The sequence below is a fragment of the Indicator indicator genome, chromosome 2 (assembly GCF_027791375.1).
Source record: "Indicator indicator isolate 239-I01 chromosome 2, UM_Iind_1.1, whole genome shotgun sequence".
Classification (NCBI taxonomy): domain Eukaryota; kingdom Metazoa; phylum Chordata; class Aves; order Piciformes; family Indicatoridae; genus Indicator; species Indicator indicator.
This window is the reverse complement of record NC_072011.1, coordinates 30292830-30309284: the sequence shown is the minus strand read 5'-3', so window position 1 is coordinate 30309284 and position 16455 is coordinate 30292830. Positions and strand designations below refer to the sequence as shown.

The 16455-nt window shown below is 37.1% G+C and overlaps 1 protein-coding gene across 1 annotated transcript in view; it reads right to left on the bottom strand.

Annotated features, from left to right (window-relative positions):
* NUP133 (nucleoporin 133) overlaps window positions 1-13617 on the bottom strand; it is a 35250-nt gene extending 21633 nt beyond the window's left edge. The window contains exons 1-13 of the mRNA XM_054397744.1: window positions 13433-13617; window positions 11023-11141; window positions 10209-10312; window positions 9093-9200; window positions 8063-8194; window positions 6215-6385; window positions 5460-5615; window positions 5302-5372; window positions 4611-4758; window positions 3545-3692; window positions 3108-3265; window positions 1861-1952; window positions 90-253 (exon numbers count right to left, since the gene is read on the bottom strand). Coding sequence (XP_054253719.1) covers window positions 90-253; window positions 1861-1952; window positions 3108-3265; window positions 3545-3692; window positions 4611-4758; window positions 5302-5372; window positions 5460-5615; window positions 6215-6385; window positions 8063-8194; window positions 9093-9200; window positions 10209-10312; window positions 11023-11141; window positions 13433-13617 — 1756 coding nt within the window. The remainder of the gene's footprint in view (window positions 1-89; window positions 254-1860; window positions 1953-3107; window positions 3266-3544; window positions 3693-4610; window positions 4759-5301; window positions 5373-5459; window positions 5616-6214; window positions 6386-8062; window positions 8195-9092; window positions 9201-10208; window positions 10313-11022; window positions 11142-13432) is intronic.
* Window positions 13618-16455: the final 2838 nt, after the last annotated feature.

The following is a 16455-nucleotide window of genomic DNA, read 5'->3' as shown; positions in this document are numbered from 1 at the left end:
AGTTTAATTTTATCTAGAGCAGGAAATTATTCACCAAAAAAACCCCAAGCGACCATCTCCAAAAAAAACCTCAGCACCATTATGTTTACCTTCAGGTACAGATTCAGCCCATCTTGGATCAGAGGCAGGGTAATCATCCAGTAAGTCCACACTGATCTGAGTCACTGCCCTATCTAGTTCAGCATCAGAATCCAGATCTGCATTACTTTGAAAGAGCTCAAGTACCATGCTTTGTGCATTGACTGTATCTTTCCTGAAACAAAGAAATAGGAAAGTATGTGAAATAAAAACGATAGTTTTGTAGGTACAAGAATCACGTAGCTGTGATTTTCTCATATGCTTTTTGTTAAGTGCTATAGAGTATAAACATCAAGCATTATTTGGGCTATCTTTAAATTAATTATGGATAAGAGATACTCGGATCGTACATATAAAGGCATATCATGTGACCAAGATATCTTGAAATAAAACCCAGCAGTGTATCCAAAAATTACAAAAGGTTTAATACAATAAACTATACTTCAAAAAACTGGAATACAGGAATATACTGAATTTTCTAGTAAACAACCTTCCGTTATTTGCTCTGCATCAACTGCTTGGCCATCTGGACAAGTCATTGCTACATCTGTTCTGTGGAAGAGTTCTCCATTCATTCTATGATACTATTCTTCTGGAAACAATCTGAATCAATACTACACATGTCAAATTATTAGTTTATTCTAGTTTCATGGATATAAACCCACATTTTAATCAAAACAACATTCAACTTTCATACTGTTTCACACTGTTTTCCTTACTACCTTATACTTTCTCCTGATGGTTTTCAACCCCCTTGTTCACATCTGCACTGATAGCAACTTTCATATTTGGTACCTGTGGCTTCAGACCTTAGCTACTTCCATCTGCAGCAGTTCTGTCCACTTGTGAATACATACAGATGTCTAAATTCTACGCATGTTTACAGATCTTGTCTTGATATCCTTTATTACACGTGCCTAACCCCCTTCACAATCTTCTACCGCACATGCAGCTCTCTGTCAAAAGCACTCCTGCTTCCTGTTACCTTCAGTCTGTTCTGTCCAAGTTTTAAGACTCTCTAAGATTAGTCCTAAGAGGGTTTGTGGTTGCTGTTTGTTTGATTGGGGTTTTTGGTTTGTTTGTTGCTTGGGTTTTTTACGCTGTTGGGTTTTTTTGGTGGGTTTTGGTTGTTATTTTTAATAGATTTATATTGAAAATCATCTCCTCTAAATATAATTAACCTAAGTCTACAGCTCTATTTCTCCTCTCCCTCCTTTGTTTGTATTACTCATCATCAAAACTTTCAGTTAGGTTGCTTTAATCAGAATTATCTGAGGAATACTTTATTTCCTTTCACTCCCCCATCTCAGTCAATCTAAAAAAAAGATAGAACTTACCAGGCAGAATCTGCCATGCTAATTATTTTCCTGCCACACAGACAGTAATTAAACATATTGAAAAGCATTATTTGAAACAGCTATACAAAGAAATACAAGGAAGAAAAGTAAAGAGTGTTTTTTAACAACAAAACACCACTTAATATAAGAATAAAGAAGGCAAAACCCAAGTTTAAAGTTGTTTCACTGGCAGCAATGTAACATCATGATTTATGCAGAGTAAGCAAGAAGTCATTGAGACTACAGAAGACTGCTTCTTTCTAGCAGGTATCATCATCTTTTCACTAGCTCCAGATGTATCTAACACTTTCCTAATAAAGATGTGTGTGTCATTAAAATAGCTTTAAATGAAACAGCATAGGTATATCTTTACCAAGACTACCCCTCACTCAGAGTACCTTCAAGAATAGCAAACAAAGCCTCAAAGATCAAGTCCAATTTCTACCTGCAGTAATGCAGAAAAGCAGATTTCAGTAATTTAGTCTTATCCTCTTGAGCTGCAATTTCCAGTCTATTGGTTGTGTCAAACACAGGACTCTGAAAATAGAAAGTAAAAACTTCATCTGAAAGACAAATATAAATCTTCATTATGAAATTAAAACAGTTTTTCTAAGTAGCAACAACTAATTTAAAATAAAAATGCCACCTAGAAACTGTTGTGTTTACTAAGCCAAACAATTAGATAAATTACAATAAAAGTCATACAGTGGTTTGTCCTCAATTTTAATAAAATTGACATAAACTGCAAAGAAATTTATACCAATTTATTTCACCAGTCAAATTTTTTATGGTAATTCAAAATATTTTAACTTTCAAAAATGATGTTTTTGACAGAACTTACAAGGGTATTCATAAGTACTATCATCCGCAAAAACAAGGTAAGCAGAAACAAATCTAACTAGATAGTAGTTCAGTAAGAAAAATACAGCTCCCTCTGAGCAATCACCATAACTGATTTAAAAGGTGATTGAATTAAAAGAAGGATTGAAATTCACTATTACCACATAGAAATACTCTCTAATTTATATTGTAGCAACTGTTCTTTTCATCTATCCCCAATCTAGGGCACATATGTTTTAACTAAAATGCATCTAATATGAACAAGAGCTTAACGCACATTGCACAAAATTAAAATATTTTTAATTTATTTGTATAAGACTATATAAAAATATACACACACATATATATAAACAACAGAGTTGAAACTGTATACAGCAATTACATAGCCCTTCTCAGCTTAGCCTCCAAGCTTTTCACAGCATAGTAAGAAAAAGCATCTCTTATATGCATAAGGGACTAGACTCAAAAGAAACCATTCTGATCAAAAAGTGAGAAGGCAGTCTGAGTCTCTGCAGTACTGTTAAATCAGGCCTAGTGACATATACTAATATATCTACATGAAAAAAGCAATAAAGTTTCATAGAGATTTCATCCTCAAAACAAAGGAAAACAAAAAGTTATCCCAAACTGCCAGATGCTGCAAAATTTGGTTTTGAAAATTGCCCTCATTAAATATGTTTGAATCCCTATTTAACAAAAAAAAAAAAAAAACAAAAACAAAAAAACAACCCCAAACAAACAAAACTTTAAAAGTCAAACAAGCCAGGATTTCCACAGTGAAAATTCAGAATTGCCAGAAAAGCATTTTATTTCCACCCTCGCTTTTTAACTAGTCAGCCAAACAACCATTACCTCACTTCTTGGTCCAGCAACAGAAGAGCACAGAGAATCTTCAAGGTCTTCAGGGAGCACAGAAATGTTTTCCCTAGACAAGATTGTGATAAGCCCACTTTTTTTGGCAAAGAAGATGGGAAGGCTGGTACAGGATCCTGCCCCTAAAATGCTGTCTCCTAAGATGAGAAGAGAGAGAAAGAAAGAAAAGGAAGAAAAAAAAAAAAAAAGGCAAGCATGAATTTTAGTCTGAGGAAAAAAAAAGAACAACAAACCACCAACAAGAAAAACCCTGAGTGAATGTTGGGGGGGGAAAAAAAAACCACCCAAACCAAACACAAACAACCAAAACACCAAACCAACAAATATGTTGCTCTCCAACAAATATAAACATTGTAAAAATATTCATTTAGAAAGTATCAATGAAAAATGACAATTAATTTTCTCCCGCCTGTTACCTTGGATGCCAAATACTATTTTCTCTTGTGGTAAAGAAATTCTTCCAGTTCCAGAGGAACAAGCAAACACTTCATCTTCTTTATAGAGATAAGCAGCATGGCTAAAGTAATCTGGGACTATCAGACAGCACAGCACTTCCTCTTCTGACTGAAAGTGTTACACATGAACAATATCAGATATATAATCAAAATGTTAAACAAACATACAATATTTTAAAGCCTAATTTGAGTTGCCTAAATTTCTTTTAATTTTCAAACAAGAAGCTATATATATAAAAACTTTAAACGTCTCTCTCTGTATAGATATAATTTTAAACCTAAAAACCAAAAGAAAACCTCTTTTAATTTGCCATGAACTTATGAATATTATATCCTTCCACATGTATTACATTCTTGCTAATTTCATATGGAAACATAAGCAAACACGTCAATTATTCTACATATTTTTCGCTCTCCTTCTGCCTTAAGATTCAATTTTAAGATGTCATTACAGAGGAAGAAAGGAAGGCGTTGAAGAAATCTACCAAAGGAAGTTAATGCCTAATTTTATGCTTCCAGAAGAGATCACACAAAGGAGGTAAACTAAGGACAATCAACGTGTCCTCTCCCAGCAAGCCAGCTGGCTAGCAAAGACCAAAACACAAGTCTCTTAATTCCTTGTCCTGCTACAACGATCTCAGAGTCTGAAATCTGTTCTAAATGGATTGTGTAAGTATACTAGAAAATTAGTCTGTAGAAATTTTCAAACAGTACAAAAATTAAAACAAATCAATAATAATCAGGTCTTCCGACTTCTATTCTTGAGGCTTTTTCATTTTATACTTTAATATGTTAAGCATAAACCTTGTATACAGTTACTAATAAACACTAACAGATACTAGCACACATTTTTCTCAAAATACTATGAATACATACTTCCAGAACAACCTTAAGATAGAGAATCAGATTTCCCTTTAGACAAAAAACTTTTATCACCTATGTACATCGTCTTGTATGCATCTATGCACAGGAATATTCTGAAATACTGTGCTTCCTTAATTCAGTTTTAGAGCTTTCATTTGTGTACCTGAAAAGATGGATTATACTGTGTGACCTCCACAACAACATCATCAGACATCTGGTAGCCTTTATCTTCTACTGTTATCAGACTGTAGTAGACAAGACATGGACAATCTCCAGGGTGCCACGCTGCAGCAAGTATCACCAGTCCATCACTATTCAACAACAGATATCACACTGTTAAAGAGTGTTAAAGATTATTACATATTTTACTTGTTTAAACTCTAACTCTCACAAAACCCAGATATTTAAGTACAATCACAAATATGTATTTTCCAATTTTGGGTTTTGGAGTGTTTTTTGGAAAGAGACTACAGTATTTGTTCTTTCAGGATGTTTTATTAACAGTGTTCACACTGCAGCACAAAACTGAACCAAGGCATTTGTGATTTTATGCAATTAAATACAAGAGATACTGAAAACTCTGTATTTGCTGGAACAAGTTACGATTGCTTACTTGCTATCTTTGTAATATCAAGACAAAAATATTCAAATCTGTTAAGAATAATTTCTTTCACTTTCAAAAATGTAATTTTAGGTAGAGAATTTGTAATCCTATCAAGATGGATAACTAGATACTTAATGCTAATATGACATGGTTGTATTATCAACAGTATCAACAGTAGCACTCAAGTAAAAAAATTGCAACAGTTATCTCATTAATGTAAATCTTACCAGACACAAGTGCACTTCCTTACCAATTCTGTTGCAAATCCATGTACTGTATATTTACTCCTCCTTTAATATCTTCATAGTTACTTTCAGAACCCTAAAAACAATGCATCTGATTTGTAACTATACATAAGCAGACTACTAAACAAACAAACCAATCCTTTTCAGGTGAGCTGACTCTTACCCAAATTGCATCTGTAATATGTTCTTTCAGGACCCTATTGATATCCCAGCTGAGAATATAACGTTCTGATGCATCATCAATCTCCCATTTGCTTAGATTTGAATTTGTTAGCATATAAAAGCTTGATCTCTCGCCATCCCAAAGAACACTAGAAATCTGCATTTAAACCAGAAGAGGTTTAAAGGGTTAAAGAACAGCCTTAATATTTGTATTACAGTCTGTATCACTCTCAATCTACCAAAAAAAACCCAAAACCCCAAACAAAAAAAACCCCACAAACAAACAAACAAAAACACCTCTTTGGGCGAACTACACAAATTACACTGAAAGATACCTTCTAAGAAAATTCTTATTTTATAGATACAAAAACATCTATAACAAGTATGTTTTTCACTCTGTCTTCTAACTTCTGCAAAGTTCACTAACAAAGCTCAACACAGTCCCCAACCCTTGGTGACCCTAAATCAGAAAAGTTATCAGGAAGGACTTTGAATCATTGCATATCCCCCAGGCAGTATTTCTATTTTAAAGTCTCCTTTCATTCAAATCTAAAGAGCAAGTCAGCATTCATCTTAACAAAGCATAAACATTTACTCAGGTTTTGTTGTTCTCTCAAATTTCAAAGTAACATAATAGGTTGAAACTTGTTTCTTTTTTTGGTCATCACACATCCTTACACAGTCTTTTATCTTTCCTTTCTTAAATACTGAGACTAGAAATTACAGAGAAACATTAAAGCAGTTTTTCAAGCTCACCATAGCACCATTTCCAGGAGACAATATACCCAGAAGAGAAGAAACTTTTCTACCAATTCCAGAAAACATGCCCTGACCCTGTGGCAGAGCATGCTGATGAATCTTGCCAGAACTATCTGGTATCAATCGAACAAGCTGGCCTCTGGAAGATGATAAAATAAAGCTTCCTCCCTAACAAAAAGAAAAAGCAACTACATTAGAAAACAAGAATCACATTCCTGAGCCAATTCTATTGTCAGATAAAATTATGTCAACTCATAAACACTGAACAAGATTCAAGAAATCCACGGCACTTGAGAGGTAACAACAAATTTTTTTTGAAAAGCATTTATCACATAGAAAGACTGTTTACATGAGTTTTCCACATTATTCTCATTTTGAATTCTACACTCTCTTTTTGAATTTCCACATTATTCTCTGAATCAGTGAAGCACAGAACTCACAGTACACTTTTTTATTTTTAAATGGTATCTTTAATCACTCTCTACAGGTAATACTACATCTAACATTTATATGATGAATTAAAAAGTAATGACTTTAAAATTCCATGAGTGCATTTAAAACTTGTGTTTTTAAGCACACTAACTTCTTTGTTGGTAGTTGGTTTTTTGGTGGGTTTTTTTTGCCTTTTTTGTTTGTTTTTTTTTTTTTTAAATAATACCCTATCTTACAGGATGCTAATTTAAATGAATCATAGAATCAACGAGGTTGGAAGAGACCTCCAAGATCATCCAGTCCAACCTATCACCCAGCCCCATCCAATCAACTAGACCATGGCACTAAGTGCCTCATCCAGTCTCCTCTTGAACATCTCCAGCAATGGTGACTCCACCACCTCCCTGGGCAGCCCATTCCAATGGGCAATCATCCTCTCTGTGAAGAACTTCCTCCTAATATTCAGCCTATACCTCCCCTGGTATCATGTAACAAATCTTCCGTCTAGTTATGCCAAAAACTCAAACACCTGACCTGTACTTAGCACTTGCAGAGACTCATTTTCTTAGCATTGCACAACATTTTTATCCATGAAACTCCACTTCAGTTTAAGAACAGAACTAAAATCTTACATAATCCTTGGAATCTAATGATGAAAAGTGTTACCTTTTCATTAAGAAATTGTGAATAGTCTTGCAAATTGTGAATAGCCTCATGCAAAATAAGTACTAATAAAAGGATTCTGCTCAAAAAAAGTTTGCTGATATTCTAGAATAATATTTATAATACACAAAATGAACAGTGGATGGTGAAGAGGTCACGAGACATAATGTAACTTCAACTGACAATTAGTTTTGAAGATATAAAAAAAAAAAATCAACATATATTCCAATATGTGTTATGTTGAATTTTGAGCTTTCCCCATTTAGGCACACCAACAGCAGAAACCAGAATTTCTAAGAAGAGTTTATAACGTATTTGTTAATTACTCTCATTCGGAAATCTCTCCAATTCAGTCACTACTGGGCTACAACACAAGACACTGAGTGTGTGACCTGCAGATACAGATCAATTAGTTATCTCTTTTTCTGATAACAGGATTTCTACCTCTGGAATCAATCACAGTAGTAATACTGACACCCCTCATAAACTTAGGTAGCAAATCAGTCCTGTTAACTTCATGGCTGAATTGTGCATGCTTCCCCAACTTCAACATTATCGTGACTACCTGTCACCTCTGCTATGGAAGATCATCACATTCATCAGTGACCTCCGAAATAACTCATCAGAACGTTTGATAGTGTGTGGTGCAGCATTTACTGGAGATTCAGGACCGATAATGTGGAATACGCTTTTTAATTTTTAAATTAGGAACTAAACTAGTATTTTAATATAAATCATACAGCACTGTACCTTTACTGCTGTTAGAAAACTGCACAGAGAGCCTCCAAAGTCTGTAAAAGTCTCTGTATAGGAACCTTCATGTGCAAGGTTGGGCCAGTAGCGCACAGAGCCTTCGCTGGTAGCAACCATTATTGCCAGAGACTTGAAGTAAGAAAACAATTTACAGAAAACACAAGATAATCATAAGGACTGCAGCTCTAGATAAAATATTATTTTACATATCAAGATTGTGGACAAAAGTGACACAAAAAGGTAGTAAAACATACGGATGCACACTGAATAGCAAAATTATTCCCTAGCATAATTTAATATGGGCACAGAATGTTCTACTCTCTAACTGTGCTAACAATATTTTCTACTGGTTCTTGATCCTGATAATTCAGGGTCTACTACTGAAATGCAAGCAGAACTTAGTTGCAAGACAGAAAAGAGCCTCTGGAGAATTCCAGATGCCAAGAATTATAACCTATACTATGTAAAACTTAAAATGCATACTATAATTTAAACACAGAAACTGCTCTAGTGTCATTAAGAAAAATATCAAATCACAGAGCAGCTGTTCTCTTCATAAAGACACAAGGCCAGAGTGTGCCTACATTAGAGCTTCTGACTCATGAAATACAGTAGACCAGCCAAGGGAGGGTGCTAGTGTTTGTTTCTCATCCACATGAGTTCAGTCACCACTGAAAAACTTTTTCAGCCACTGTTCATTTAAATTGTACTAGCTTAGACCAAATGTTTGAATGTCTTGGTGTTAACAGAATGCCTCTCAGTTTACCGTATTTATGTTTGTTACAAAAGTACATAAAGTAATCCTTAGGAAAACTACTACTTAACCTGATCCTGCAATCTATAAATAGTGTAATTGAAAAAGACTACCAGAATTTTGTGTATTTCAAACATATTTATTATTATTGTAAACTATAAATCCTGATCTTTAATAGGTAGTACACCACCAAACGCTGTTTTCAGTTAAGTCTTTGGCAAAACAGGGTATGTTCAAAATACTTTTAAACACTAAAATTTAAAAGTTGATCACCTGCAGAGAAAGCGCTTCACTGGAGGAACTGAGACAAGTTATAGCTGCTAAACTAGAACTCCACTGGAAGTCACTGGGTGGCAGCTGCAGTTCCTTGCACTGAGATAACTGTACAAGAGAAAGAGGTCATAATAAATATCAGCCTGGCCGAACCTATCCTCTGCCATAAAGTCTCTAGACTTTTTTGATTCTACTTAAAATTATTTTTTAACTAGCCCAGACACTGCATAAGGAAACCAAAAGAATCTCACAAGACATTTTCAGGATCATTGTCACGAGCAGCAAGCAGCAAGAGAACACCTATTTGCACGTTTTCCAGTGTTATTGTTTTTATTTAGTTCTGAGTGACCCTTGCAACACTACGGTATTTCCTTCAGAGGTGAAATTATTTGATCACTCCTTAATACAATATGCCTGAAAAGGTGGCAAAATAAAATTGATGTGTAAAAGCTTGAGAAAGCACAGTAGGTACCACCAGAGTGGAGAGGGGAAATGCTCCTCTCTTCTCTTCCCCTCCAAGGTTAAACAATCAGAAAAGTTTTAATTACTTGAAATTCTCTGCAAGTGTGAGAATGCACACACCTGACACTCCACTGTAAGCGCAGAATCTGTACAATTAACATATGCTGCACTAACTGAAAGACACTGATTTTGTAACTACAGGTTTTCCTCTTACCATACTTGCTATTCACTGAAATGATGCTGAAAGAAACAGCCCAAAAGGGGAAAATCTCTCAAAATTTTTTTGACATATCTAAAATGAAGCATATGTTCAACACAGCTGAAACAAATGTTTTTTACCTCGACATGTTGAAAATCAGTCCTAGAATAATCTAAATCAATCTGTAATATATCAACTGTCTAACACGAGAAACACCTGTTAAAATGTGAAGGATCAACCTTAGTATTAAGGTCACAATTAATACAAAAATACAAAGTTCCCTCAAACCCTTGAGGTTCAGGTATTGTTGTTAGTATGACTTCATACAACCTCTACTACTTTTGGGGGAAACCAGAAAAACTCTAATTTATCAAGAAACTCTTTCTCTAAAAGCCCCATAACTTGTTGAACTATAATAAAATACAGAATTTTTTCCATCTTGATCTTTCAGTTACCTTAGCTACTGGAGACTGACCAATCTTCCAAATAATCAGCTTCTCTTTATGGACTAGCCAGGCCCATCCACTGTCATCCACTTGAACACTCAGCTGGTCATTAGCTACATAAAAAGTAATTTTTTAAAAGCATTTACATTTTTAAACCACTCCAGATTACCTTAAAAACCCACAAACTTTCATTGTCACATTAAAATATTTATTTTCTATTAAATTAAGTTCCATGTCGGAATTTCCATGTATTTAAGATACCAAATTACTACATATAGTTTAAAAATCCATTTAACAAATTCAGCTTTGAGAAGGATAAGCCAGACAATCCTAGAAACCATTTCCGTCAATTTACAGCAGATTATAATAGCTTTGTAAATTGCTCAGCAATTTTTGAGGTTCTTTTTAAGATACACATTTTTGGTTCCCACAGGGAAAAACTGCATAGGAGATAAATTTCTGGAACTTAGGTAAAGGTTTCTATCACTGAGGCTTTTAGAAGTGACAACAGAGGTGGCTTAAAAATAAATTTTAAAAAACAGAGCATCCTCTCTAGGACACAACAAAATCACTGGCTTTCTTTAGAACCTTGGATTTTAGGATATACTGGTTAAGACAGCGCCTGAAGGATGTTTACATGCATGCATAGTCACATGGGTGTTATGACAATTATAGTTACATAGTTAACCAAGTGAGATTCAAACCAAGGCACAAACATTTCAGTTTACACTGCAAAGCCAGCATTTAAATGGCATCAACATGTTAACACTTCTCTTATGGAAATTGACAGGTGAGAACAGTAACAGGTAAGATCAGTTCATACCATCAGCCTTCTTCAGGGCTTCCATAACCTTAACGGGCAGAGAGGATCCAAAAGCTTTAACATCATAGTTAATAGTCTCACTTGCTGAGGGATGCTGGATAACTCTGGTAGGAGTTGCTCTTAAAGAAATAAAAAAGCTACAGTTGGTCTCTTATTGTTTCTTCATCAGGTTAATCAGACATTTACTTCATTAGTATCTGTTCATAAATAGATATATGAAATGGGTTATGTAAAACAGATGTTATCCCCCTGGGAGCACCAGCTGAAGCAGCAATTTGGTGCCCTCCTCACTAGTAGTTAGCTGTCATAAAATTCCTTTATTTTTTCAAGAACTGAAATATTTGAATATTTATTCCTCTGCCAGCAGCAAAATCACTGTTCAACTTCTCTACATTCTGACTATCTATAAAATAAAGCTATCCACAATGCCAGGAGAAGCTCAACAGAAGCTCTTCCCTGACTGCAGGGCCTATTTCCATCCCCAGTTCTGACACTGCTGAACAGTACACACCATGCAATACCTTGAACCCCTGTGGCAACTTTTATCAGCTAGCACTTCTGCTGTCCTTGTTTTACTGTGGAGAAGACCGTTCTTACCTGTTTCAGCCATTATCTGTTTTGTAATAGAATTTACAAAAGCTGCTTTGCTTCTTCACCCATCTTTTCTTTCTGAAACAGCATAGGTCTGTCTTGTCTTTTGAACATGACTAAGTGGGTAAATTTCTCTGCTTTTAGAAGATACTGGTCTCTCTCTCCTCACAAGTAAAATGGTATCACAGAACTCACCAATATGAAAAGCCAAAAGATGATACCATACAGCTAGAAAACAACCCTAACATCAAGGCTGGAAAAACACCGTATTAAACAGATCTGCAGTAAAAGTTCCCCAAACCTGAAAATTAGCAGTTTTGTTTATTTCAACAACAAATAGCTGCTCCTGAAAAAGGAGATTAAGAATCTCTGAAATTGATCTGGGGCTCATGTTAAATCTCAGTTTTCATCCATACAGAAGGCAGAAAAGGGTAAACTGGGGTGGGAAACGCCTAAACTTTGACTATTTTATCTTCTTTTTAAATAGAGAGATTCTTATTATTTTTTATGTTTCTTCTATACCACGGATACATTTGAGGAATTCAAATGCTAAGAAGATATAACACTGAACATGCGGTATTATATATATTAACAGTTTTAATGTACAGTACCACTTCTAAAGAACCTTCAAACCATTAAACCATAAAAAGCTTCAGTCAGACTTTGGTACTATGAAAACAGAGTGTATCAAATATCCTACAAGGAATCAGAGAGCATCTGAGAAATCCCAAACTAATAAAGTCTTATTACTCCTGTAGGAAAGTAATGAGCAAAATGAGCAAACAGATTGGTAATTCACATTATTTTTTTTCTCCTTCAATACAAAGTCATGCCTAGGAGTTGTCAGAATTTTCTGGAAAAAAGTCTATGAATACAATCCAGACAATAGTAAGTAATTTCCCCAAATATTTTTCAAAGATCCCTTATCAGAGATTCCTGAAGAAATCAAGCTGGGAGTATGAGGAAGAGTTCTACTGTCAGACAGGCTTTGTATAAAAGAAAACAATGATCAAAAACAATACAGAGGAAAGACTGATTTATACACTGCAGCAATGTTTTTATTCTATAAATCTGTACTGGTCTGTAAAATCTTCTGCACAGCCATAAAAAACAAACAAACAAAAAACCCCAACAAACTACCAGAGGCACAAGTGCCTTGATAGTACAATCTCAGCCTGGAGAAGACTCAGGGGAGGTCTTATAGCAGCCTTCCAGTACCTGAAGGGGGTACTGGGAGTACCTGAAGGGGGAACTACAAGAAGACTGGGGAGGGCCTTTTTACAAGGGCTTCTTGTGATAGGGTGAGAGAGAACAGATTCAAGCTTGAGAAGGGTAGATTCAGACTGAACATCAGAAAGAAGTTCTTTACAGTAAGAGTGGTGGGACACTAGAACAGGTTGTCCAGGGACGCAGCAGAAGTCCCCTCCCTGGAAATATTCAAGGCCAGGTTGGAGCAACCTGGTCCAGTGGAAGGTGTCCATGCATATGGCAGGGGGGTTGGAACTAGATGATCTTTAAGGTCCCTTCCAACACAAACCATGCTACGATTCTGTGACATTACTTAAGACAGACAAACAGCAAACAACACCAAAACCCACTGAACACTAAAGAAGAGGCAAAACAGAAGACATGATGACAGTGAAATACCCAGGCTTCGTTCCAGAAAGCGGTGAGAGTGGAAACTCTCAGGGGCCAAGCGGCTCGGCTCGGCTCGACACGGGCGGGAGCGCCGGCCGCACCCGGGAGACAACGGCCGACCGGGGAAAAGCAACTGTCGCTCCTACTGAAAGCACGACCGGGCGGAGAGAGTGGGACTCACCGGGCCGAGAGGGAGCCGCTCCTCCGCGCCACCGGGGAGAACAGCACTGGGGAGCTGGCAGCCGCCACGCCGGACAGGTTCTTCCTGCCGCCCGGACGGGAGAGAGGGCTGGGAGCGGCGCTGCCGATGTTCCTGCGGGTCGACCCGCTGGGGGTGCGCGGAGAGGCAGGAGCCGAAGAGAACATGGCCAGGCAATGGGCAGCGGCGCAGGCCGTGGGTTCCCGCCGGGCGCCGGCTGGTACGTCACTTCCAGTGGGGCGTGCTCAGAGCGGCGCAGCTCTTGCTGGTGAGCGGAGGAAGCACTGCAGGAAGTGCCTGTGGAAGTGCGACCCACGCTCCCGCGCACCCTGCTGGCCGCCTTCCCGGCTTACCTTCATGCAACCCTGCGGCGGGAAATGCCCCGCATAAATATCTCCTATTTGTTACAGAGTCTAGCGTTAAGGCAGAACCACCCCATTTCTACCATGGCTGCACCAGTACTAAGCAAGCACGCACCTCAGAAAAGAGATTTTTCTTCTCCAGGGAAGGAAAGCAAAAAGAAGACTGCCTCAGGCCCGATGGCACATCTTGTGGTGACTGTTTTGCCGTGTACCCTTTTTCAGCACAGGAGCCTGAGTGGTCCCATTCTGCTTAGAAGCTTGGCAGCCAGTTGTTTTGGGTGGCCTCACAGAAAGAGAGGTCTCCTTGCTCAGATCTTCATGGACACGGGCTGTTGCACTCGGTCCTTCAGGATGCTCCCAGTGGCATTCACTGGGATGGATTGAGAACCATATTTTACTGACTTCTGCAGTTCCAGCCCTAAAACAGCTTGAGGTGAGTAGGGCACCTGCATAAGCACAACCAACTGCCACTGAAAGACCACTGCAAAATGATGTTTGACACTTTAGAAAGGACTTGTATTCCACTTACAGAGCTGCCTAATCTTTAAAATAGCCAGTGCAGTAACCTGTGCTTGTCCTCAAATTTCTAATAACAACAAACAAAACCAGAACCAACAAAACCCAAACCAGAACAAGCCACACTGCATGCAAATCTTGTGTCTCAGATCTGTGGGCAAATAAAAATCATGCACTACAATTGTTTGATGATAGAGAATTAGATTTCAAAAGGGGAGCTGAATTTTCTCATTGAAAGAAAATACTCAACAGCATTGGTTTGTATGAAATCAAGTTTCCAGTATGTACCATGTATTCTGGGAAGAAGTTGAGGTCTATGTATATTATCAATTAAGCTAATTGCTTAAAATAGAACAATTGCTTAAAATAGAACAATTCAGAAACTGACATTTTTCAAGACCATGTTCCTTCATTGAAAGTGTTATGGCAGTTTTGCTTTCTATGTGGACTGTTGTCTGACAGGCCTGAACCTCCAATACAGAGGTAATAAACTTGAGATACTTCATCCGATAGTACTGAATTAAAAGGCACCTGTTTGAATGTTTCAATGCTTTGCCATTTAACTTCACTCTCTATCCTTTTGCTTTAATTTTATGGGAAAGGCAAAATACGAACACTCAGTGAACGTCACTGTACTGTTAATGTACTATCCTTCTGTTGTAGCCTTCTCTTTTTTATTCCATGCAGCCATGCTAAATTACTGTTACATTTGTTTCAAGAAAAACCAAACTTAACCAGAAAATGAACACAAATGCAAGCAAAGGGGGACAAACAGTAGAATTCAAGCTGTTGTTCACATTTCTCAAATCCATGAATGGTGACAAATTAGTTTAAAAACTGAAAGCTTCTCTTCACATCTTGTTTCCAAAATATTTAAGATGATGGAATGTGAGCAGTAGGTTGTTGCTGAGTCCAAGAAACATTTTGCAACACTTCCTGCGTGGATTGCTCAGCTTATTTTTGCTGTACCTGCCATCTAGTTAAAGAGTTCCATCATCAGCATACAGCTCAACTTTGCATGTCATTTTGACAGAGAAAGCTAGCTTATGCTAACTCTACAAGTTAGAGACTTAACCAGTTCTTGAACTGGCACTTGTGTTGTATTTTTTACATGAAAGGTGAATGTCCAGCATGCAGTTTTGTCAATACTGACTTGGTGGCAACTTAAACTAAGAGAATGGAGATGGTGGACTTACATTGAAGCCACAACTTCAAAATATATGGGATTGATAATTTTTTTATAGTTCTGGTTTTAACCGATCAATGGACTGAAAAACAGTGTAGAATATATTACTTGGGTAGACTTGCCACAAATAGCTGCACACTTGTTTAGAAAGAAAATTAGTTTGAAAGGATAGCAGCAACCAAATCCCATCATTTGTGTTCAAGGTCAGGCTGGATGAGGCATTGAGCAACCTGATCTTGTGGAAGGTGTCCCTGCCCATGGCAGGAGGCGTTGGAATTTGCTATGTTTAATGTCCCTTCCAACCCAAACCGCTCTATGATCTGCAGAACAAAACAAAATTGCCACAAATTAGTTAACTGATTATGCCTTATTGGGATGTTTAAACAAAGATGTGTATAAAACATGAGTAACATTACATATCTTATCAGAATAGAGCATTCCCCAATAGGTCTGAGCATTAATCTGCTGGATCATTGCATCGTGAATGTCAGACCTCTAAAGCATATTCAATACAACTGAAAATGTTAAACAGTGGAAGCATAGAGACAGAATTGGCAAGACCACAAAGGCAGGATACTCTCTTTTACTCCTCTAATTAGAATCCACTCGCTGAAATCCACAAATCTGAAGCTGTCCAGAAAAGCTTTCTACTTGCAGGTTACTAAGAAACTTTTGTCTTCTCACCTTGTTGAGCACTGCAGTTTGTTCCAAGGAGTGTTTTGAGTGGTTCTAACCTGAATAAAGTCTGTTATCTGATGTACTTGTTACGACAGACATTCTTTCCTGTATAATTCTTTTCTGTATCTTTTCACACTTTTCTGTAGATTGCAATACCTGCCAGAACAACTAATAAACTCATGATTCCATTTGGCTGCACTAATTCCTGAAACCTGCGTAAAGGTTTCAGGGGCTCATTGCATCTCACGTAAAGAGATCGTACA